General features: G+C 54.9%; 1 protein-coding gene across 2 annotated transcripts; it reads right to left on the reverse strand.

Annotated features, from left to right (window-relative positions):
• Positions 1–1,158: 1,158 nt before the first annotated feature.
• Positions 1,159–25,497, reverse strand: smyd4 (SET and MYND domain containing 4). 2 transcript variants are annotated; one of them, XM_033045573.1, is made up of 10 exons: positions 25,346–25,497; positions 13,357–13,501; positions 9,985–10,074; positions 8,550–8,745; positions 7,144–7,326; positions 3,564–3,724; positions 2,909–3,035; positions 2,414–2,530; positions 1,965–2,088; positions 1,159–1,639 (listed from the first exon to the last, which is right to left on the reverse strand). In XM_033045573.1, exons 1-10 carry the CDS (start codon positions 25,486–25,488, stop codon positions 1,501–1,503), a joined length of 1,425 nt encoding a protein of 474 aa, XP_032901464.1. In that variant the 5' UTR covers positions 25,489–25,497; the 3' UTR covers positions 1,159–1,500. The 2 variants fall into 2 exon arrangements, with proteins under 2 accessions (XP_032901464.1, XP_032901465.1); XM_033045574.1 differs by lacking the exons at positions 2,909–3,035; positions 3,564–3,724.
• Between the last annotated feature and the right edge of the window lie 687 nt (positions 25,498–26,184).

Here is a 26,184-nt window from a genome sequence, read left to right on the forward strand (position 1 = left end):
TCGGTCAAGAGATTAAGAGTCTATCACAGAACTTGCAGAACGGCTAATCTTGCTCCGGTGTAACTTTCCACAGCTAAATGTTATTTCCTTTGAATTCTGAGTGTCCTTGTTCATTACCATTTGTCTGGATGCTTTTTTGTCTAAATCAATGTATAAAAGAGATGGTTTTCAGCATTAGCTCAGAGAAGACTCCCACGGACACTTGGGCTCTGTGTGACTCGCTCTCTCAATAAAGTTCGTTCAGATTCTACCTCCGTTTTTGTAATGGTCTTTGTTGGAAAATTTCTAACAGTTGGGGACATACCGAAGGTCAGGAAGTCGAGGATCCAGTTGCAGAGGTGAGGGCTGAAACCAAGTCCCACAATTATGGTGATAATAAGCTTGGATGGCATATTGATGTTAAAGGCAGAGTTGTAGTCGATGAATAGGAGGCTGACGTAGGTGTGTCTCTTATCCAGGTGTTCTAGGGAAGGCATCGTCCGTGGACCTGTAGTGGCGGTAGGCAAACTGCAGTGGGTCAAGGCCGCTGAGTAGACTGGAGTTAATACGTTCTATAACTAGCTTCTCAAAACATTTCATTATGTTGGATGTCAAGGCCACTGGTCGACAGTCGTTTAGGCATGAGAGGGCAACAGGAGTCATAATGAGGAACTGCAGATGCTATTTGTTTCTGGGCTTTGGGACAACTGCTGGAAGTGAAGGTGAGTGGTCAGAGTGTCTCTATCGTGTGCAGACTCACAGCATCCAGGGAATACTGACAACTATACCCTGCGTTCTGCATCGTCCCCACTGATTCATCTGTTCAATGGACTTTACCTTTGATTGTATCTAAGGTATGTCTAATCTGTTTGGATGCAGAGCAAAGGTGGTCACTGTACCCCGGTACATGAAGTAATGAAATCTGAACCCAGAGCACCATTGTGTCTGGCTGTCCTCCACACCCCACATAATGAACACACACACAATGGGCACTGCCAACGTTTATTACAGGGGTCGTGAACACGGGCACGGCGGCCCCTCCATCCCCCACACCAGGGTCGTCTGTTCGTGCCCAGGATCATTGTGTGTGCCCACTCCTGCCCACGGGGAACGAGTCCATTCCTGCCCGCTCTTTGCCCAGGGTCACTCTGTGTGGTCCCCGCTGCCCAGGGCCACTCTGTGTGGTCCCCGCTGCCCAGGGTCACTCTGTGTGGTCCCCGCTGCCCAGGGTCACTCTGTGTGGTCCCCGCTGCCCAGGGTCACTCTGTGTGGTCCCCGCTGCCCAGGGTCACTCTGTGTGGTCCCCGCTGCCCAGGGTCACTCTGTGTGGTCCCCGCTGCCCAGGGTCACTCTGTGTGGTCCCCGCTGCCCAGGGCCACTCTGTGTGGTCCCCGATGTCCACGGGGAATAAGTCCATTTTTGCTCACTCCAGTCCCAGGCCGCACTCTGTGCCTCTCCACAGCTGCCCGCGGGCTCCAGTCCAGTCCCTGCCCGCTCCTTGTCCAGGGTCACTTCGTGTGGTCACCTCCGGCCGGGCAGGCTCCGTAGACAGGAATTCATCGCCCTCAGCTCCGCCACCGTGTCGTGGTCAGCGCCGTAGTGAGTGGTCAGCAACGGGATGGCCCGGTCAATCACACTCTCCGCTTCACACACCGACCGGCTGCAGGGGCAGGGGAGACATTCAGTCAATGGGGACCTCCACCCATGTGAACCTCCCCTCCACCCCCCCCAAAGGTCATGGGGAACCCCCCTCCTAGTCATGGGGAACCCCAACACACCACTGCAGAGGGAGGCAGTCGATGGACTCCCCCTAATAAGTCAATGTACATCCCCCCGAACCCTGCCCCTCCCTGTTTACCCCCCCCCCCCCACGTGCCCAGGGCACCCTCTGCCACCCTGAGCCCCCTCATGCCCAGGCGATGCACCCCCATGACCCTGTGCCTCCCCTCTGGTGCCCCCCCCCCCCCCCATGCCCTCCCCCGTACCTGTTGAACAGCACCTGTGCCAGTTTGAGGAGCTGCTGTGCCAGCTCCACGCTGCCGGTCCCGTACTGCAGCTCCACCGCATGCACGCTCCGCTGCAGGTGCTGCGCCGCTGCTCCCCACTCCCCTGCAGGCACGGGGCCAGTCGTTAGTGACAGGGAACCGCCCCACGCAGAAACCCCCCCAAATCTGTTACTGACACCCCGTTACTGACAGCCACCCGACCCGAAACCCCCTCACAATGCCTCAGGACCCCAACACCACACAGACCCCCCCACCCCACACAACCCCCACCCACCCTCCACCCATCACCTCAACACCCCTCTCCCACCCATGCATCTCTCCCCTCAACCCTCCCTCACACATCCATCTACCCGCCTTCCTTACTCTCACCGCGCCCACCCCTCCCACAGCCTCCCCCACCACACACGGACCACACACGGACCACCTACCGTGAGTGGCGTAGACCCGGGCCAGGCTGTCGTCAATCTCTCCGTGCAGTGGGTGCTGGGCGGGCAGGAGGCTCTGGGCATCAGCCTGGCACTGCTGGAGCTGGGCCAGGGCCGTGTCTGTGGAGAGAGAGGGCCCGTCAGTGCCAGCCCGTCCTCCCCACGCCTGGCTCAGAGGAGTGGGCAGCTCCTGGCTCCCGGTCACAGGGCATCTCCCGGTGAAGGGGCCGGTCCAGGCTCCCGGTGACAGCTGGCCCTTGGCCCTACGTGTTGGCACAGTGACGGGGAGCGGGGGGACACACACGGACGACGAAACCCCCCCCCCCCCCCCACCATCACCATCAGGGCCAGCAGCATCCTCAACAACCTCCCACCCACCCCGCCCTCATCCCCAGCACCGGCTAAAGGCTAGCCCAGAGCATCCCCCCCCCCACCAGCCACCCGTCAACCTCTCCCCACCCTCTGTGCCCCCCTCTCTCCCCCTCCCCCAGTGTGTACCTGTGTGTGTGGAGTCCATGTTGCCGGCTCCCTCCATCTGGAGCCGGAGCTGCTGCAGTTGTTGTTGGAGAGACTGTGGGGGCACCAGCTGGGCACAGCGGACACATCTGTAGCCCCCCTCCTCCAGCTGTGGGGGCACAGAGAGGGTAGACATTCACAGCCTTGACCCCAGGGTGCCAGCGTGAAATACTAGAGGGCCGATATGTAAGGGGAGGGAAGCTGGGAAGAGTGGAGTAATGGCAATGAGAGGCCGGGGGCAGCGGGGGTGTGAGGGGCAGGACGGTGGGGGCGGAGGACAGGGGGCAGGGGGAGGTGGGAGAGGGTGGGCTGGAGCTAAGTGTGGAGAAGGAACCCAGTGCAGACCGTTGCCACCCACACCCACCCACAGGAAGATCGGTGGACCCGGTGACGCGGAGCAGAGTGGGTGGGAGCAGAGCGGAGCGGGGTGGGTGGGACCGGAGTGGGGTGGGTGGGACCGGAGCGGGGTGGGTGGGAGCAGAGCGGAGCGGGGTGGGTGGGACCGGAGTGGGGTGGGTGGGACCGGAGCGGGGTGGGTGGGAGCAGAGCGGAGCGGGGTGGGTGGGACCGGAGTGGGGTGGGTGGGACCGGAGTGGGGTGGGTGGGACCGGAGGGGGTCACAGCCGCCCAGACTCACCGACAGAGCGGACCCACAGGGGCGGCAGAGGAACTGTGCTTGTGGGGCCGGGCTTCCCTCTCCCCCCTCGCGGACACACGCACTGCACTCACACCAGAAGTAGTACTGTGTCTGCAGAGATTTCCGCCGATCACCCACGCACTGCCGACTCCAGTGGGGACCTGCACACACACAGAATCTCATCATGGACACTGACAACCACCACACGGCCAGCCCCCCCCCGTCACGTCCCCACTACACCCCCGTCCCCACTACACACCCCCGTCCCCACTACACACCCCCGTCCCCACTACACCCCCCCCCCCGTCCCCACTACACCCCCGTCCCCACTACACCCCCGTCCCCACTACACCCCCGTCCCCACTACACCCCCGTCCCCACTACACACCCCCGTCCCCACTACACCCCCGTCCCCACTACACCCCCCGTCCCCACTACACACCCCCGTCCCCACTACACCCCCGTCCCCACTACACCCCCCCCCCCGTCCCCACTACACCCCCATCCCCACTACACACCCCCGTCCCACTACACACCCCCGTCCCCACTACCCCCCCCCCGTCCCCACTACACCCCCCCCGTCACGTCCCACTACACCCCCGTCCCCACTACCCCCCCCGTCCCCACTACACCCCCGTCCCACTACACCCCCGTCCCCACTACAACCCCCTCCCACTACACCCCCCGTCCCACTACACACCCCCGCCCCCATACACACCCCCGTCCCCACTACACCCCCGTCCCCACTACACACCCCCGTCCCCACTACACACCCCCGTCCCCACTACACCCCCGTCCCCACTACACCCCCCTTCCCCACTACACCCCCCCCCCCGTCCCCACTACACCCCCCCCGTCCCCACTACAACCCCCTTCCCCACTACAACCCCCGTCCCCACTACAACCCCCGTCCCCACTACACCCCGTCCCCCGTCCCCACTACAACCCCCGTCCTCACTACACCCCCGTCCCCACTACACCCCCTCCCCACTACACCCCCGTCCCCACTACACCCCCCCCCCCCGTCCCCACTACACCCCCGTCCCCACTACACCCCCGTCCCCACTACCCCCCCGTCCCCACTACACCCCCGTCCCGACTACACCCCCCCCCGTCCCCACTACACCCCCGTCCCCACTACCCCCCCATCCCCACTACACCCCCGTCCCCACTACACCCCCCCCCCGTCCCCACTACACCCCCGTCCCCACTACACCCCCGTCCCCACTACACCCCCGTCCCCACTACACCCCCGTCCCCACTACACCCCCGTCCCCACTACACCCCCCCCCTACACCCCCCCGTCCCCACTACACCCCCGCCCCACTACCCCCCCCCCCGTCCCCACTACACCCCCGTCCCCACTACACCCCCGTCCCCCCTACACCCCCGTCCCCACTACCCCCCCGTCCCCACTACACCCCCGTCCCCACTACACCCCCGTCCCCACTACCCCCCCTTCCCCACTACACCCCCTCCCCACTACCCCCCCCCCCGTCCCCACTACACACCCCCGTCCCCCACTACCACCCCCCCCCCCCCGGCCCCACTACACCCCCGTCCCCACTACACCCCCCCCCCCCCCACTACACCCCCGTCCCCACTACACCCCCTTCCCCACTACACCCCCGTCCCCACTACACCCCCTCCCCACTACCCCCCCCCCCCCCCCCCCCTACCCCCCCCCGTCCCCACTACCCCCCCTTCCCCACTACACACCCCCGTCCCCACTACACCCCCTTCCCCACTACACCCCCTTCCCCACTACCCCCCCGTCCCCACTACACCCCCCCCGTCCCCACTACCCCCTTCCCCCACTACACCCCCCCCCCCGTCCCCACTACCCCCCCGTCCCCACTAACACCCCCTTCCCCACTACACACCCCCCCCCACTTCCCCCCCCCCACTCCACACACCCCCCCCTTCCCCACTACAACCCCCCCCCCCCCCCCCGTCCCCCTCCACCCTGCCCCCCTACACCCCCCTTCCCCACTACACCCCCTTCCCCACTACACCCCCCGTCCCCGTCCCCCTACACCCCCGTCCCCCCCTCCCCCCCCCCCCCCTTCCCCACTACCCCCCCCCCCCCCCCTCCCCCCCCCCCCTCCCCACTCCACCCCCCCCCCCCCTACCCCCCTCCCCCCCCCCCCCCTCCCCCTCCCCACCCCCGTCCCCCCTACACCCCCGTCCCCACTACACCCCCCCACCCCCCACTACACCCCCTCCCCCCACTACACCCCCCCCCCCCCCCGTCCCCACTACACCCCCCCCCCCCCCACTACACCCCCCCCCCCCCACTCCCCCCTCCCCACCCCCCCCCCCCCTCCCCCCTACACCCCCACCCCCGTCCCCACCCCCCCCCCGTCCCCACTACACCCCCCCCCCCCCCCCCCCCCGTCCCCACTACACCCCCTTCCCCACTACACCCCCGTCCCCACTACCCCCCCCCCCCCCCCCCCCCCCCCCCCCCCCCCCCGTCCCCCCCCCCCCCCCGTCCCCACTACACCCCCGTCCCCACTACACCCCCGTCCCCACTACACCCCCGTCCCCACTACACCCCCGTCCCCACTACACCCCCCCCCCGTCCCCACTACACCCCCCCCCGTCCCCACTACACCCCCCCCCCGTCCCCCTACACCCCCGTCCCCACTACACCCCCGTCCCCACTACACCCCCGTCCCCACTACACCCCCGTCCCCACTACACCCCCCCCCCCCCCGTCCCCACTACAACCCCCGGCCCCACTACACCCCCGTCCCCACTACACCACCGTCCCCAGTCCCACATACAACCCCCGTCCCCGTCCCCACTACACCCCCCCCCGTCCCCACTACACCCCCCCGTCCCCACTACACCCCCCCCGTCCCCACTACACACCCCCGTCCCCACTACACCCCCCCGTCCCCACTACACCCCCGTCCCCACTACACCCCCCCCGTCCCCACTACACCCCCGTCCCCACTACACCCCCGTCCCCACTACATCCCCGTCCCCACTACACCCCCCCCGTCCCACTACACACCCCCCCCTGCCCCACTACAACCCCCCGTCCCCACTAAACACCCCCGTCCCCACTACACTCCCCCCCGTCCCCAGTAACACCCGTCCCCACTACATCCCCGTCCCCACTACCGATCCCCGTCCCCACTACACCCCCCCTTCCCCACTACAACCCCCCCCGTCCCCACTACACCCCCGTCCCCACAACACCCCCCCCTTCCCATTACACCCCCGTCCCCGTACAACCCCTTCCCCACTACAACCCCCGTCCCCACTACACACCCTTCCCCACTACACCCCCCCGTCCCCACTACACACCCGTCCCCACTACACACCCGTCCCCACTACACCCCCGTCCCCACTACACACCCGTCCCCACTACACCCCCCGTCCCCATTACACCCCCGTCCCCACTACACACCCGTCCCCACTACACCCCCGTGCCCCACTACAACCCCGTCCCCACTACACCCCCCCCGTCCCCACTTACACCCCCCGTCCCCACTACACCCCCCCCGTCCCCACTACACCCCTGTCCCCATTATACCCCCCGTCCCCTGGGGGGGGGTGGGGTACGTACCGTAGCAGTGCAGCACCTGTTCTCCAGCGGGGATAGGCTCGGTGGCGCGGAGGGTGATGCGGGTCCCCTGGAAGCTGGCAGTGGTGTTAGGCTGGCAGGAGTGGTTGAGCAGGCTGGCCCAGCAGTACAGGGCTGTGCCCACACACACCTCCCGCGTGTCCCTGACACTCCCCGCACCCTCTCCTGTAGGCACACACACACACACACACAGTCAGGGGAAGAGGACCAACACACACACCCACACCCCATCCATGGAGCTACCCCCCTCTCCCAGCCCTCAACACCCTCCCCAGACCCCTAACCCTGACTTAGCTCCCCCCTCCCCTGGTCCTGCCACCGCACCTCCCCCTCCCCCCTTCACTCCCCCACTGGGAAGTCTAACATGGGCAGGACCCACACTGAATGGTGGGGCTCTGGGGAGTGTTATAGAGCAGAGGGATCTAGTAGTGCAGAGACATCGTTCCTTGGAAGTCGCTTCACAGATAGATAAGGTGGTCAAAAAGGCTTTGGCACATTCATCAGTCAGAGAACTGAGTATATCTATATCTATCTATATCTGTCTATCAATGTTGTCAACTAGGAAAGGGGACAGTGAAGGTTTACGAGGATGTTGCCAGGACTGGAGGGTCTTGGCATAGGCTGGACTCTGACCCTATTCCTTGTAGTGCAGGGGGATGAGGGGTGATCTGACGGAGGTGTGTAAAATCATGAGAGGAAGAGATCGGGTAGATGCACAGAATCTCTTGCCCACAGTAGGGGCATCAAGAACCAGAGTACATGGGTTTAAGGTGAGGGGGGGGAACACATTTAATAGGAACCAGAGGGGTAAGAAACATTCGGGTAAGAAATGTTTAAGAAACAGTTAGGCAGGAACATGGATAAGACAGGTTTAGAGGGATATGGGCCAAACGGGGGCAGGTGGGACCAGTGTAGATGGGACAAGTTGGCCGGTGTGGGCAAGTTGGGCTGAAGGGCCTGTTTCCGTGCTGTATCACTCTATGACTCCCGATCCCCACCCCCAACTTGGCCCCCACCCCTGCCACCCCCCCGTGCTCGGATCTGCCCCCCCCCATCCACACCCTCTCCCCCAGACCCCGTCTCTGCCAGATCATAGTCCTCTGTCCCCAGATCTGCTGCCCCCTCCCCCAGCTCATACACGACCCCCCTCCCCAGACCCCACACCCCCATCCTGGCATTGCCCCTCCCTCCATCTCTGCAATTACCCTGTGCCTGGATCTGCCCCCACCTCCACGAACCCCCCCTCCACGGACACCCCCTGCCCTGGCATCGCCCCTCCCCCATCCCAGCACTCCCTCTCACACCACGCCACCCCCCCTCCCCCAATGTCCCCATACACCCCCTCCCCCACTGACCCCGTACACCCCCCCCCCCCGGTCCCCACTCACCGGTGTCGTGGAGCACGGTGATGGCCTGGGCGTTGCACTGCAGCTGCAGCATGTGTCGCAGTACTGCCACCCCCAGTGCAGCCAGCCGCGCACCCTGCCCCAGCGTCCCCACCCCATCGCCCTGAGGCCGGCGGTGCTGCAGGGCCCAGCACAGGGCTGCGGCGCTGGCTGCACACACAAAGCGCTGCTGGGGACTCTGCGAGCGGCGGTGCGTTAGCAAGCTGCACATCACCCGGTAACAACCGGGGGTCTCCCCCTCCCCCCAACGCCAGGACCCCTCCTCACCCTCATCCTCCCCCCCTTCATCCTCCCCCTCCCCCCCACGCCAGCCACCCTCCTCACCCTCCCCCTCCCCCCAATTCCAGGAACCCTCCTCACCCTCATCCTCCCCCTCCTCCCCTTCATCCTCCCCCTCACGCCAGCCCCCATCCCCTCCACGCCAGGACCCCTCATCTCCCCCACCCCCCCAGGGCAAACACCCCTCATCCTCATCCTCATCCACTACTCCCGCCCGCTTGGGTCCCCCCTTCTCACCGTCACCCCTCTCCTCCCCGCCCACTCCCCCCACCTCGGGCATGACCTCCTCACCCTCTACCACCTTCTTGCCCTCACCCCCCACTCCTCCCAGCTCAGATGCCGCAACTTTGTACTGCACCTCTCCCTGGGCGCCACCCCTCTGTCCCACTTCTGCTGCCCGTCCTTCTCCTAGAGGTTCCCCCCGCAGTGCCCCTTCCTCTCCCCATGCCCCCCTCAGTGTGGTGCGTAGGGCGAGGTGGCTGCCAGTGCCCAGGGCCAGTAGATGCCCGCCCAGTGGGCAGTCCAGCCAGTGATGTGTGTGCCAGGCGGTGGAGCGACACAGCTGCCCACAGTACTGGGCGTAGCTGCAGGAGGGGCAGGGCAGGGGCAGGGTGGCGGGGGCCAGGCAGTGGTGGCACAGCAGCTCCTGGGTGGGGGGGTGGTCCGGGGACGGCAGGCTGGGCACCAGCACCGCGGCGAAGGCAGTCTCCCGCAGCACCGCCTGCCCCCTCACCACATCCTGGCACGCACAGTAGTGCCGACCCCTGCCGCCCTCCCAGCGCAGAGAGAGGCCGGGGGCACACTCACCCACCCCTACCCCCACCCCCGGGGCAGGGGGCACTGGGGAGGGGGGCTCGGACTCCTTGCTCCCTCCCCCAGACCCTCCCAGCCGCTGCAGGCAGGCTGCACGGCGCGACTGCGTCTTGTGCTGCAGCTCCGGCGGGTAGCCCAGCCTCTCCGCTCTGTCTATGTCCTCCACACAGTCCTGTGGGAGGGAGCAAGGGGGCAACGTCAATGCAATGGGTGGGGGAGAGAGAGGGGGGGGTGGAGGGGAGCAGGGGGAGGGTCTTGCTGCAGCTGGTCGAGTGGGGGACAGGGGTGGGGGGAGTGGGTGAGGAGTGCAGAGAGAGGGTCTCACCTGGTAGCGGTGCAGCTGGTAGAGTGCGGCGGAGCGGTTGGCGTAGAGCAGCGCACACTCTGGGCTGTCAGCGGGCATGTACCTGAGACCCTGGTGGTGACAGAGAGACAGTCAGACACGGGGGGAGGGTGAACGATCACTCAGCACTGCATTGCCCCCGCTGATATACCCCTCACCTGGCTGTGCGGCCCTATTTGCCCACGCCAACCAAGATGCCCCATCTGCCTGCGTTTTGCCCATATCCCTCTAAACCTTTCTTATCCATGTACCTGTACAAATGGATTTTAAATCCTGTTCTAGCCCCTGCCTCAACTACCTCCTCTGGCAGCTTGTTCCATTTGTGTGAAAAAGTTATCCGTCGGATTCCTATTAAATCTTTTCCCCTTCACCTTGAACCTATGTCCTCTGGTCCTCGATTCCACTACTCTGGGCAAGAGACTCTGTGCATCCACCCAATCTATTCCTCTCATGATTTTGTACACCTCTATAAGATCCCCCCTCATCCTGGTGCGCACCATGGAATAGAGACCCAGCCTGCTCAACCGCCCCCTATAGCTCACACCCTCTAGTCCTGGCAACATCCTCATAAATCTTTTCTGAACCCTTTCAAGCTTGACAATATCTCCTTGTAACTCAAGCCCTCCAGTTGTGGCAAGGTTTTGGTGAATCTCCAGTATCATACCATCCTTCCTGTGGCAGGGTGAGCCCACCATGCACACTTCCCCGAGTGAGGTCCCACCAGTCACCTGTACAGATGCAGCTTCACACCCCACTCTCAGCTCAATGTCCTGATCTATGAAGGCAAGCTTACACATGGCTTCTTCACCATCCTCACTACTTCTTAGTTTAGTTTAGTTTTGAGTCACAGCACTGAAACAGGCCCTTTGGCCCATCGAGTCCACGCCAACTAGTAATCCCCACAGTAACACTATCCCACACTAGGGACAATTTACAATTTTACTGAAACCAATTAACCTTCAAACATGCACGTCCTTGGAACGTAGGAGGAAACTGGAGATGCCCATGCGGTCATAGAGTGATACAGTGTGGAAACAGGCCCTTCGGCCCAACTTGCCCCCACCGGCCAACATGCCCCATCTATACTAGTCCCACTTGCCTGCGTTTGACCCATATCCCACTAAACCTAACCTATTCATGTACCCGTCTAACTGTTTCTTAAACGTTGCGATAGTCTCCGACTCAACTACCTCCTCTGACAGCTCATTCCATACATCCACAATCCTTTGTGTGAAAAAGTTACCCAGATTCCTATTAAATCTTTCCCCCTTCATCTTAAACTTACAGTGCCCTCCATAATGTTTGGGACAAAGACCCATCATTTATTTATTTGCCTCTGTACTCCACAATTTGAGATTTGTAATAGAAAAAAATCACATGTGGTTAAAGTGCACATTGTCAGCTTTTATGCAAGGGAATTTTTGTAAATCTTCTCTAAACTTCCACCCACTACAATTTGCCAACAACCACAACAAAACAGTGTGGCACAACGGTAGAGCTGCTGCCTGCCTCACAGCACCAGAGACCTGGGTTCGATCCTGACAACAGGTGCAGTCTGAATGGAGTTTGTACGTTCCCCCTGTGACCTATGTGGGTTTTCTCCGGGTGCTCCGGTTTCTCTCCACACTCCAAAGACGTGTAGGTTAATTGACTTGGTAAAATTGTGAATTGTGCCTAGTGTGAGTTGGATAGTGGTAGTGTACAGGGATCGCTGGTCGGCGCGGACTCAGTGGGCTGAAGGGCCTGTTTCCGCACTGTTTATCTAAACTAAACAGGTCACAGAAGATGCAATCTCACTCTGCACTGAATAATAAAACACACATGTCAGGCTGTTGTTCATAGACTACAGCTCAGTGTTGAACACCATTATCCCCTCCATACGGGTTATCAAGAGCACAGAACTGGGTTTCTGTGTACCCCTGCCAACATAGCCATGCCAACTATTAATGTAGTTCCCAACTCTGACCTCCTATGGCACTCCACTGGTCACTGGCCTCCATACAGGAACACAACCCTCCACCAATATCCTCAGGAACACAACATAGTACAGCACTGGGACAGGCAGTTCAGTCCACGGTGTCTGTACCCAACATGATGCCAAGACCAATTCGTATCTGCATGCAAATGATCCATATCCCTCCATTCCCTGCATATCCATGTCCTATCCAAGTCTCTTAAATCCCACTTTCATGCAGTGTGTTCCAGGCACTCACCACCCTCTCCTATCTATGCCTATAATTTTATATACTTCTACCAGGTTTGAGGAAGGACATTCTTGCTATTGAGGGAGTGCAGCGTAGGTTTACAAGGTTAATTCCCGGGATGGTGGCACTGTCATATGCTGAGAGAATGGAGCAGCTGGGCTTGTACACACTGGAGTTTAGAAGGATGAGAGGATATCTCATTGAAACATATAAGATTGTTAAGGGTTTGGACACGCGAGAGGCAGGAAACATGTTCCCGATGTTGGGGGCATCCAGAACCAGGGACCACAGTTTAGGAGTAAGCCATTTAGAACGGAGACGAGGAAACAGTTTTTCTCACAGAGAGTGGTGAGTCTGTGGAATTCTCTGCCTCAGTGGAGGCAGTTTTTCTGGATGCTTTCAAGAGAGAGCTAGATAGGGCTCTTAAAAATAGGGGATATAGGGAGAAGGCAGGAATGATCAGCCATGATCACATTGAATGGCGGTGCTGGCTCGAAGGGCCGAATGTCCTACTCCTGCACCTATTGTCTATTGTCTCCCTGCAACCTCCAGCGTTCCAGAGAAAACAATCCAAGTCTATCCCAACTCCCCCTGTAGCTGAAAACCGCTGATCCAGGCATCATTCAGGTCAACCTCCTCCACACCCTCTCCAAACCTTTCATACCCTGCCTGTAAAGGGGCGACCAGAACTACACAACCCATTAAAACTAAGACCAAGCCAGTTTGCTATCTCCCCTTGATCCCATATCCCACCCTTCCAGACTGACTCCCAGGCAGGACCTCATCAAAGCCTTGCTAATGTCTACGTGAACATCACCCAACACCCAGCCCTCATCAACCCATGTCGAAATTAGTGTCGCACTGTAACCCACCATGCCCGGAGGAGCAGGGGACAGTGTGCCCATCTGCAATGCCAACCAGTGGGCACCGCGGGTGGGAGACCGTGGGTGGGGGAGACAATGAGTGGGGGAGGGGGATGGGAGGCAGTGGGTGGGGGATGGGGAGACCAAGGGTGTGGGAGAGGGGACAGTGAGGGGAGGGTAGATGGTGGGAGGGGGAGGGCACGGTGTCAGTGGGCAGGGGAGGTGAGGATGGGGGGGGGGGTGTGAGTTGGGGTGGGGATGTTGTTCCCACTCGGGGCTGGGCCTACCTTTGTGTAGAGTGAGAGGGCCTGCAGGTAGTCCCTGGCCTTGAAGCTGTCATTGCCCCGTTGTTTCAGGTCGAGCGCGGTGCTGCGGTCCTTGTCTGCCCGCCAGCTCGCGCACAGCTCGTCCAGCACAGCCGTGTCCGCAGGTCTGCACAGCACAGAGGGCACGCTGGTTAGAGGCGACCAGAGACGGGGGGGGGGGGGGAGACAGTAGACAGGGGGGTGGGGGGGATGGGCGAGTAAGAGGGGGCGCAAAAGGGAGAACGAGGGAGGGGGGGGACAGACCAGTTATTCTGTGGCAGAAACGAGACTCCAAGATGGTGCAGTAACAAGTAGTAACCGCAGGTGCCGGTTTACAAACAACAGGCACAAAGTACTGGAGTAACAGCGGGTCAGGCAGCACCTGTGGAGAACATGGACAGGTGACATTCAGGGTCGGGACCCTTCAGGATGGTGTGTTGCCTCCCTGGCGCTAGGGTGTCTCGAAGTGACTACATGACATCCCCAAGGGGAGCAGCCGGAGGTGATGTTGATGTTGGCACAAATGATGTAGGTAGGAAAAGGGATGAGATCCTGCAAAGTGAATATAGGCAGTTAGGCAAAAGATTAAACACCGAGACCTCCAGGCTAGTGATCTCTGGATTACTCCTGATGCCACGTGCTAGTGAGGGTAGGAACAGGAAGATAGGACAAAAAGATAGACACAAAAAGCTGGAGTAACTCAGCGGGGCAGGCAGTATCTCTGGAGAGAAGGAATGGGTGACGTTTCAGGTCGAGGTCCTTCTTCAGATGAATGTGTGGCTGAGGAGTTGGTGCAGGGGACAGGGATTCAGATTCTTGGACCATTGGGATCTCGTCTGGAGCAGAGTACAAGAGGGATCTGTTGCACCTGCACCAATATCCTGGGGGCAGGTTTGCTCGTGCTATGCTGGTGGGTTTAAACTAGATTAGCAGAAGGGCAGGATCCAAGGCAGGACTGAGGCAGGGGAGAGGCTGGAAGTAGATAGGGAAGGTGATGAAAGATAGTTCAGTGGACAGGATAGACAGGAGCATGGCTGGGATGTAGGAAGGACTGCTGGATTGAATTGCACATTTCAATGCGAGAGGCCTGATGGGCATGGATAGGTGTGTGCGACTGAGACGTTGTGGCTATTATAGAAAACCTGGCTAAGAGAGGGACAGACAGACACAAAGTGCTGGTCAGGCAGCATCTCCACTGTATTTATGTCTGTTTTGAGTATAAACCTACATCTGCAGTTCCTTTCTACACATACACTTCTGGCGGCACAGTGGCGCAGCGGTAGAGTTGCTGCCTCACAGCGCCAGAGACCCAGGTTCAATCCTGACTGCAGGTGCTGTCTGTACGGAGTTTGTACGTTCTCCCAGTGACCTACGTGGGTTTTCTCCGAGATCTTTGGTGTCCTCCCACACTCCAAAGACATACAGGTTTGTAGGTTAATTGGCTTGGTGTAAAAGTAAATTGTCCCTTGTGTGTGTGTGTGTAGGATAGTGTTAGTGTGCGGGGATCGCTGGTCGGTGTGGACACCGTGGGCCGAAGGGCCTGTTTCCGCGCTGTATCTCTAAACTAAACTAAACTCAACTAAAAATGAGAGGGACAGGACTGGCAGATTAATGGGCCAGGTACAGGAGAGATAGAGGTGGGATAAGAGATGAGAAGGGGGTTGCTCTATTGATTAAGAAGCATGTCGCATCAGTAGTCCGAGATGACATTACAGATGGCTTGTCCAGTGAGGCTATATGGGGGGAGCTGAGAAATAAAAAGGGATTGATCACCTTGTTGTGAGTGTATTATAGGCCTCCAAATAGTCAATGGGAATTAAAGGTCATAAGTATATTGGAGCAGAATTAGGTCATTCGGCCCATCAAGTCTACTCCGCCATTCAATCATGGCTGATCTATCTCTCCCTCCTAACCCCATTCTCCTGCCTTCTCCCCATAACCTCTGACACCTGTACTAATCAAGAATCTATCTATCTCTGCCTTAAAGATATCCACTGACGGCCTCCACAGCCTTCTGTGGCAAAGATTCCACAGATTCACCACCCTCCGACTAAAGAAATTTCTCCTCATCTTCCTAAAAGAATGTCCTTTAATTCAAAGGCTATGACCTCTAGTCCTAGACTATCCGACTACTAGAAGCATCCTCTCCACATCCACTCTATAGAAACATAGAAAATAGGTGCAGGAGTAGGCCATTCGGCCCTTCGAGCCTGCACCGCCATTCAATATGATCATGGCTGATCATCCAACTCAGTATCCTGTACCTGCCTTCTCTCCATACCCCCTGATCCCTTTAGCCACAAGGGCCACATCTAACTCCCTCTTAAATATAGCCAATGAACTGGCCTCAACTACCTTCTGTGGCAGAGAATTCCTGAGATTCACCACTCTCTGTGTGAAAAATGTTTTTCTCATCTCGGTCCTAAAGGATTTCCCCTTTATCCTTAAACTGTGACCCCTTGTCCTGGACTTCCCCAACATCGGGAACAATCTTCCTGCCTCTAACCTGTCCAACCCCTTAAGAATTTTGTACGTTTCTATAAGAATCTTCTACATTCTAGCGAGTGCAAGCCGAGTCTATCCAGTCTTTCTTCATATGAAAGTCTTGACATCCCAGTAATCAGTCTGGTGAAGGTACACAAAATTGCTGGGGAAACTCAGCGGGTGCAGCAGCATCTATGGAGCGAAGGAAATAGGCGACGTTTCGGGCCGAAACCCTTCTAAGCTGAAGAAGGGTTTCGGCCCGAAACGTCGCCTATTTCCTTCGCTCCATAGATGCTGCTGCACCCGCTGAGTTTCCCCAGCAATTTTGTGTACCTTCGATATTCCAGCATCTGCAGTTCCCTTTTGAACAATCAGTCTGGTGAACCTTCTCTGTACTCCCTCTATGGCAAGAATGTCTTTTCTCAGATTTGGAGACCAAAACTGTACACAATACTCCAGGTGTGGTCTCACCAATACCCTGTAAAACTGCAGTAGAACCTGCCTGCTCCTATACTCAAATCCTTTTGCTATGAATGCTAACATACCATTCGCTTTCTTCACTGCCTGCTGCACCTGCATGCCTACCCAGGCCTTTCACTATTTTGTATGTTTCAATGAGGTCCCCCCTTATTCTTCTAAACTCCAGTGAGTACAGGTCCAGTGCTGTCAAACGCTCATCATAGGTTAATCCACTCATTCCTGGGATCATTCTAGTAAACCTCCTCTGGACCCTCTCCGATATGGTGTCCAAAATTGCTCACAATACTCCAAATGTGGCCTGACCAGCACCTAATAGAGCCTGAGCATTACATCCCTGTTTTACATCCCTAAAGGACGTTCCTTTGGGACAGAGATGAGGAGGAATTTCTTTAGTCAGAGGGTGGTGAATCAGTGCGGCTGTGGAGGCCAAGTCAATGGAAATTTTAAGGTGGGGATTGAGAATCTTAATTAGTACGGGTGTCAGGGGTTATGGGGAGAAGGCAGGAGAATGGGGCTGAGAGGGATAGATCAGCCATGATTAAATGGCGGAGTGGACGATGGGCCGAATGGACTAATTCTGCTCCAACATCTTATGAATTTATGAAGACCAAATATGCCAGGAGATTTCAGTTACAGAAACAATGAGGCTGTCATTAGTAGGCGATTTTATCTTTGCTATTGAGTTAAGGGCTTTAATGGGGTGGAATTTGTTAATAGAGTTCTGGAAAGTTTCCTCAGGTTATAAACCTACTAGGAAGAGGGCGAGGCTTGACCTGCTCCAGGGAAGTATGGACAGCAAGTGACTGAAGCTACAATGGGGCAGTCCAGTTGTGTGGATAAGGACAGCGCTGATCCACTAGTTTAATTTTAAACATGTGGAATGTAAATTTTTACAATATTAGACAGGGGCTTGCAGAAGCTGGTTGGAGTAGGTTGTTTGCAGGCAAAGTGGGATGCTTTTGAAAGTGAGATGGAGAGAGTTCAAGATCTGCTTTAGGGTTGAATGAAGTTTAAGGCAGGCAGGCAGGAGTGGGGAACACTGGACGATACAATAAAATGATGTTTGGTAAGGAAAAGGAGGGATGGATAAAGTTTAGTTTAGTGATACAGCGCGGAAACAGGCCCTTCAGCCCACCGAGTCCGCACTGACCAGCGATCCCCGCACATTAACACTATCCTACACTCGGGACAATTTTTTTTACATTGATACCAAGCCAATTAACCTAAAAACCTGTTCGTCTTTGGAGCGTGGGAGGAAACCGGAGTTCTCGGAGAAAACCCACGCGGTCACGGGGAGAAGGTACAAACTCCATACAGACAGCACCCGTGGTCAGGATCGAACCCGGGTCTCTGGCTTAAAGGCAACAAATCTACCGCTGCGCCACCAGTAAAGATAACAGCAGCTGGGAACAAGGGCATTCCTAGAGGTGTATCGGGCCTACGGGAGGAAACCAGGGGGAAAAAAAGTTGTGAGAAAGCTCTGGCAGAGAAAAATAATTCACTTTATCATTTATGCCGCTGAGGAAGGAAAATGCTTTCTCTGTCAAATCACTTCTGTTATGTCTTGATGACATTAAATCCTGGATGGCCCTAAACTTTCTAGGTTTTAATGAAAAGAAGACAGAGGTGATAGTGTTTGGTCCCAATGGCTGCCGTGAACCTCCCCGTTGACTTGGGTCCCCTGGCACTGTATGTGAAGCCAACAGTTTTAAACTTGGGTTTTAAGATGGACAGTGATTTTAAATTAGATCATCAAAGTTAAGTCCTTAAGTAGTTAAGTCCAGCTTCTTTCATTTAAGGCAGCTGGCAAAGATGAAGCCCATTCTTGAGCGGCAGCATTTTGAAACAGTAATCCATGCCTTCATCACGTCTAGGCTGGATTACTGTAACGCACTCTATTTTGGAGTTACTCGATCTTCCCTGGCTCGTCTCGTTGGTTCAGAATGCTGCTGCTCGCCTTTTAACTGGAACTCGAAAGAGGGAGCACATAACGCCAATTCTGGCCTCCCTTCACTGGCTCCCGGTGTACTTTCGAGTTCATTTTAAGATTCTTTTATTTGTTTTTAAATCTTTAAATGGTCTTGCCCCGCCTTACCTCTCTGAGCTGCTGATCAGCTTCTCCTGGAGGTACCGAGGTCTAAGCGGAAGCTCAGAGGGGATAGAGCCTTCTCTGTTGCTGCTCCGACATTATGGAACACTCTGCCGTTGCACATCAGACAGGCCCCCTCACTGTCCATCTTTAAAACCAGTCTTAAAACCCTTTTCTTGGCTTTTGACCCTGCATGAGACTTTGCTCCTGTTTTAGTGTTTTTAATGTTTTTTATTGTTTTTATTCTCTTTTTAATGTGTTTATTGTCTTGTAATAATTTTTTGTTCATGATTAGTCATGTACAGCACTTTGTTGCAACAGTGGTTGTTTTTAAAGTGCTCTATAAATAAAGGTATTGTTATTATTTATCAGTACACTGTGAATGGAACAATTGTAATCATGTATTGTCTTTCCGCTGACTTGTTACCACGAAACAAACGCTTTTCACTGTACCTTAATACACGTGACAATAAACTAAAGTCAAACAAGGAGAATGTTTAGAATTGTTAAATACATTAAAGGAAAAAGAGTAATGAAGGGGAGAATAGGGCCCCTCAAAGACTAAAAGTGGTCGTCTATGTGTGGAGCCACAGGGGATGGGCAAGGTCCTTAAGGAATATTGTTTTCCATTTTACCGCAGAGAAAGACATGAACTCTGGAAAGTTAACAGGTTGTCTTGGGATAGTCCGTGTTACAGTCGAGGTGGTGCTGTATATCTTCAAACATATGAATCTGTCACGGTGGCATTGCGGTAGAATTGCTGCCTCACAGCTCGAGACCCGGGTTCGATCTGACTGTGGGCGTTGTCTGTACGGAGCTTGTACGCTCTCACCGTGACCTGCGTAGGTTTTCTCCCACACTCCAAAGACGTGCAGGTTTGTAGGTTAATTGGCCTATGTAAAATTGTAAATTATCTTGAGTGTTTGTAGGATAGTGTTAGTGCGCGGGGATCGCTGGTCGTCGAGGACTCAGTTGGCCAAAGGGCCTGTTTCCGCGCTGCATCTAAACTAAATCTCCAGCATTAGACACAAAAAGCTGGAGTAACTCAGCGGGACAGGCAGCATCTCTGGAGAGAAGGAATGGGTGACGTTTCGGGTCGAGACCCTTCTTCAGACTAGTTAAGGAAAAGGAAAACAAGAGTTATAGGCGATGATGTAGAGAGATAAAGAACAATGAATGAAAGATATGCAAAAAAGTAACAAAAAAGTAATGTCTCTACACCATCGTCTATATCTCTCGTTAACCCTTTTCCCCAACCAGTCTGAAGAAGGGTCAAGACCCGAAACATCACCCATTCCTTCTGTCCAGAGATGCTGTCTGGCTCGCTGAGTTACTCCAGCTTTTTGTGTCTCTCCACTGGGCTGCAAGCTGCCCAGGCGAAATATGAGATGCTGTTTCTCCAATTAATCTCCTAGGCCTGATCAGATCCAAGAACACCATGGTAATTTTATCTTCAGCCTCAGGTGAGGTGTGGAAGGACTGGTGGATGTCCATTGCTGTGCCGTTATTTATGGCCACAAATAAAATTCTGGGAACTGATGGAATGTGTAGGAAGGAACTGCAGATACTGGTTTAAACCGAAGATAGACACAAAAAGCATGCTTTTCAGAATGGCAGGCAGTGACTAGTGGGGTGCAGCAAGGCCCAGTGCTGGGACCTCAGTTATTTACAATATATATTAACAATTTAGACGAGGGAATTAAATGTAACAAATGTACAGTTTCCGGATGACATAAAGCTGGGTGGCAATGTGAGCTGCAATGAGGGTGCTGAGGCTGCAGGGTGACTTGGATAGGTTGGGCGAGTGGGCAGATGCATGGCACATGCAGTATAATGTGGATAAATGTGAGGCTATCCACTTTGGTGACAAGAACAAGAAGGCAGATTATTATCTGAATAGTGTCAGTTTAGGAAAAGGGGAGGTGCAACAAGACTTGGGTGTGCTTGTACATCAGTCACTGAAAGTAAGCATGCAGGCACAGCAGGCAGTGAAGAAAGCTAATGACATGTTGACCTTTATTGCAAGAGGATTTGAGTTTAGGAGCACGGATGTCCTTCTGCAGCTGTACAGGGCCCTGGCAAGACCACACTTGGAGTATTGTGTGTAATTTTGGTCTCCTAATTTGAGGAAGGAACTTTTTGCTATTGAGGGAGTGCAGCGTCGGTTCACCAGGTTAATTCCCGGGATGGCAGGGTTGATATATGATGAAAGAATGGGTCGACTGGGCCTGCATTCATTGGAATTTAGAAGGATGAGAGGCAATCTTATAGAAACATATAACATTCTTAAAGGATTGGAAAGGCTAGATGCATGAAAAATGTTCCCGATGTTGGGGGAGTCCAGAACCGGGGGTCACAGTTTAAGAATAAGAGGTAGGCCATTTAGGACTGAGATGAGGAAAAACTTTTTCACCCAAAGAGTTGTGTGAATCTGTGGAATTCTCTACCTCAGAAGGCAGTGGAGGCCAATTCACTGGATGTTTTCAAGAGGGAGTTAGATTTAGCTCTTAGGGCTAACGAAATCAAGGGATATGGGGAAAAAGCAGGAACAGGGTACTGATTCAGGATGATCAGCTATGATCATATTGAATGGCGATGCTGCCTCGAAGGGTCGAATGGCCTACTCCTGCACCTACATTCTATGTTTCCATGTAACTCAGCAGGACAGGCAGCATCTCTGGAGAGAAAAAATGGGTGACGTTTCAGGTCTGAAGAAGGGTCGCGACCCGAAATGCCACCCATTCCTTCTCTCCGGAGATGCTGCCTGTCCTGCTGAGTTACTCCAGTATTTTGTGTCTATCTGGGAACTGATGGTATTGGTTTGTTATTGCCATTTGTACTGAGATATTGCTACTAGACAGTAGTCTGATAACAGCACGGAAGAAGCTGTTCCTGAATCTGGTGGTGCGTGCTTTCAAGCTTTTGTATCTTTTACCCGACGGGAGGGGAGAGCGGCACAGCGGTAAAGTTGCTGCTTTACAGCGCCAGACACCCGGGTTCGATCCTGACTACGGGTGCTGTCTGTAAGGAGTCTCTATGATCTCTAGTGTGTGTGCGACGATGTTAGTGTACGGAGATTGCTGGTCGGCGCTGACACGGTGGGCCGAAGGGCCTATTTCCGCACTGTATCTCTAAACTAAGCAAGAATGTCTAGGGTGAAAATGGTCAATTATGTTGGCTGCTTTCCCAAGGTACATGAAATGTAGATGGAGTCAATGGTGAGGTGTCTGGTCTCTGTGATGGATTGGGCTACTTCCACAACCCTCTGCAATCTCTTACGATTTTTGTAGAGGTGATGCCAAACGGAGCTGCGATGTATGATAGAATGTTTTTTATGGTACACCTGTCTATATAGACCAGTGAGCCTAACATCTGTGGCAGGTAAGTGACTGGAGAGGATTCTGAGGGTTCAGATATATATGAATTTAGAAAGAAAGAGGTTGATTAGGGATAGGCGACTCCGGCCTGTCAAATCTGCCACTACCAGACATAAAAACAGCTTTTTCCCCACGAATAGTAGTTCTACTCAATAACCAAACATCTGTAGCCTCCTTTTGCTCTGGTATTTTATTTAATTCACATGTTTAATCGATAATGTTTTATTATTAATGTTTAATGTGTCATTTCTAACTGTCACAGTGTGTCATGTTGTCACTTGTGGGCAGAGCACCAAGGCTAATTCCTTGTACGTGAATATACTTGGCCAATAAACTTAAGCTTTGTGTGGGAGATTGTCTCTCACAAATTTGATTTTGTTTTTTTTGAAGAAGTAACCAAGATCGTCGATTTATACAGGGTGATAGATATTGTCTTTATTGGACTTCAGCAAGTCATTTGGTAAGGTTCTGCATGATAGGCTGCTCTGGAAGGTTAGACCGCATGGGATCCAGGGAGAGCTAGCTGACTAGATAGAGAATTGGCTTCATGGAAGGAAGCAGAGGGTGATGGTGGAAGGGTATTTTGTGGACTTGAGGCCTGTGACTAGTGGTGTGCTTCAGGGATTGGTGCCGGGACAACTGTTATTTATCATCTATAGGGAGGTTGCACGGCTGTCGGGTCACGACCCATGACCCGTACTGTTGCTACGCTACGCCAACTGGAGTACATGCGATAAACTGCAGGTAAGCACTGACCATTGTTCCCAGTGTAGCGGGCCCAACAAAACCCGCCAAAATGGTCATTTGTTGCGCTGTAAATAATTATGGAAATCGGGATAAGTGTGAGAGACATTTATCCTACTTCAGAATTCTAAAAGTGAGGAGAAATGACGGTAGATAGAAGCGAGAGGTGAAGGGACAACAACAGCCAAAGTGCTTGATGAACATTGGCCGTTTGCTCACTGCATTTCATCAACAGTATGCATTTCATCAACAGTAAGGCATTATTTGTGCTTTTTCTTGATTCCTTTGGCATCTAAAAAGTTTCAGAAGTGATAAATCTGGCTGTAAAATTTTAAAATCACCGATGGTTCTCAAGTGGGTTTTTACATACAAAAAGAACACGCTTCTGAAGCAAAATCTATCATTAAAAAAAAAAATCGCAAACCATACGTGTGTTTTAAATTACATTTTACTCAGATGCAAGCCAAGGAATGGCATAATTGTTAGCTGTTAATTGGACATAATCAACCTCAGCAAATTGACAATATCCTATTGAAAGGCAGTGGGTGTTTAAGCTGTCAGGACATTTTATTATTTGCCAAAATATACATCTCAATAGCATGATAGAAAACCTACTTTTCCACACACCACTCGTAAGTCTGACGATTTTTTTAAATAAATTTAGCTTCAGAAGGGTTTTCTTTTTGCATGTAAAAACCCACTTCAGAACCATGGCCGATTTTAAAATTTTACAGCCAGATTTATCAATTCTGAAACTTTTTAGATACCAAAGGAATCAAGAAAAAACACAAATAATGCCTTACTGTTGATGAAATGCAGTGAGCAAACGCAATAATTCCCAATATTTTCAATCTTGATATCTGCACGGCCAATGTTCGCCAAGCACTTTAGCTGTTGTTGTCCCTTCAGCTCTCGCTTCTCTTTACCTTCATTTCTCTTCACTTTGGGAATTCTGAAGTAGGATAGATGTCTCTTACGGTTACCCCGACTTCCACACTTATTTACAGTGCAAAAATTCACAATTTTGGCGGTTTTTAACAACATATACCGGAAGCTGCGATGTCCTCCAGATGGATTGAGCGGCTCCGTGCGTCAACCTCTTTGACCCGGTGACCTTACGTGCAACCCCCCTATATCAACAATTTGGATTAGAATGTAGAAGGTATGGTTAGTAGGTTTGCAAATCACACTAAAATAGGTGGTATCGTAGCAGTGAAGATGGTTAACCTGAATTGGGATGTTATGTTACAGCTGTACAAGACGTTGGCACGGCCAGATTGTGTTCAGTTTGGTCACCCTAGTATAGGATGTTGTTAAGCTGGAAAAGGTGCAGAGAAGATTTATGAGGATGTTGCCAGGGCTTGCAGACCTGAACTACGGGGAGAGGGCAGGGAACAAACACTCTGAGAGAGGGGAGTGAACATGTGCAGGCATGGGTGTGATCGGGCTGTCATTATGGTCCAAAGGGTACAGAGAAGCTTCACGAGGATGTTGTCAGGGCTAAAGTTATAGGGAGAGGTTGTGGAGGCTGGGACTACTCCTTGGAGCACAGGAGGATGAGGGGTGATCTTACAGAGATGTATAAAATCATGAGAGGAATAGATCAGTGGACGCACAGAGTCTCGTGCCAAGAGTAGGTGAATCGAGGACCAGAGGACATAGGTGTAAGGTGTAGGGGAAAGATTTAATAGGAATCTGAGGGGTAACGTTTTCACACAAAGGGTGGTGGGTATATGGAACAAGCTGAATGAGGAGGTAGTTGGGCCACAGGGCCTGTTTCCACATTATAACGCTCCGTGATTATGACTATGATATTGTTTTTCAGTGACAGACCAGCCCCACCATTACTGTATTGAGGATAGAAGTCGGGTGGTTATGTTACAGTTGTACAAAACGTTGGTGAGACCTCATTTAGAGTATTGTATTCTGTTTTGGTCACCCTGCTATAGGATGGCTGCTATTAAGCTGGAAAGATTCAGAGAAGATTTACGAGGATGTTGCCAGGACTAGAGGGTGTGACCTATAGGGAGAGGTTGAGTATTCCCTGGAGCGCAAGGGGGATGAGGGGTGATCTTATAGAGGTGTATAAAATCATGAGAAGAATAGATTGGGTGGATCTACAGAGTCTCTTGCCTAGAGCAGGGGACGGGAGAACAATTTCTTGATTAGTGCAGGTGTCAGCGGTTATGGGGAGAAGGCAGGAGAATGGGGTTAGGAGGGAGAGATAGATCAGCTATAGGTAGACAAAAGTGCTGGAGAAACTTAGCGGGTGCAGCAGCATATATGGAGCGAAGGAAATAGGCATCATTTCGGGCCGAAACGCTGCCTATTTCCTTCACTCCATAGATGCTGCCTCACCCGCTGAGTTTCTCCAGCACTTTCCAGCATCTGCAGTTCCTTCTTAAACACGATAGATCAGCCATGATTGAATGGCGGAGTAGACTTTATGGGCCGAATGACCTAATTCTGCTCCTATCACTCGTGATGAGGAGAAACTTTCAGTTTAAGAATAAGGGGTAGGCCATTTAGAACGGAGATGAGGAAAACATTTTCTCACCCAGTTGTGAATCTGTAGGATTCTCTGCCACACAAGGCAGTGGAGGCCAATGATGTTTTCAAGCGAGAGTTAGATTTAGCTCTTCGGGTTAAAGGAATCAAGGGATATGGGAGAAGGCAGGAACAAGGTCCTGACTGTGGATGGGCAGCCATGTCACAGTGAACGGTGCTGCTGGCTCCAATATTCCTCACTCAGTCATTGACAGAGTGCGGGGCGACCCCGCCTCCCTCCCTCACTCACCTCAGCCAACGTCGGGCCAGCCGCAGGAGGGGGCCGAGCCGGGTGTTGGAGGTGAAACGGCGGCGCTGGAGGTCGGGCATGTGGCGCCAGTGGAGACGGCAGCGGCGCCGCCACTCGTGCCCCGGGCCCTGCATCCCCGCCATTACATAGCCCCGCCCCCGGCATCGCAGGACCATGCCCCGCCCCCTCCGGCATAGGGCCCCGCCCCCTGCATCACATGACCACGCCCCCTGTATCACCAGGCCCCGCCCCCGGCATAATCAGGCCCCTCCCCCTGCATCCTCCATGCCCCGCCCCCGGCATCATCAGACCCCCCTCCCTCCATCACAGGGCCCCGCCCCCGGCATCGCAGGACCCCGCCTCCTGCATCACCATGTCCCGCCCCCTCCGGCACAGGACCCCGCCCCCGGCATCACCAGGCCCCGCCTCCGGGCTCACCACCCCGGCATCGCGTCACCTCCCCCAACCCCGCCCCCGGGGTGACGGACAGCTGCTCCACCGGGCCAGGTCCCGCCCCACCTGGCCAGATCCCGCCCCACCTGACCAATCAGCGCCACGCCCCGCCCCGCCCCCTGCCGGCGCCACAGGCAAATTCACCCAATCACGGCTCTCCCCCCCACTCTATCCCCCACTGTGTCCCCTGGATCCCCCACTGTGTCCCCTGGATCCCCCACTGTGTCCCCACTCTATCCCCTGGATCCCCCACTGTGTCCCCACTCTATCCCCTGGATCCCCCACTGTGTCCCCACTCTATCCCCTGGATCCCCCACTGTGTCCCCACTCTATCCCCCACTGTGTCCCCTGGATCCCCCACTGTGTCCCCACTCTATCCCCCACTG

This window comes from Amblyraja radiata, chromosome 28, assembly GCF_010909765.2.
Source record: "Amblyraja radiata isolate CabotCenter1 chromosome 28, sAmbRad1.1.pri, whole genome shotgun sequence".
Taxonomy (NCBI): domain Eukaryota; kingdom Metazoa; phylum Chordata; class Chondrichthyes; order Rajiformes; family Rajidae; genus Amblyraja; species Amblyraja radiata.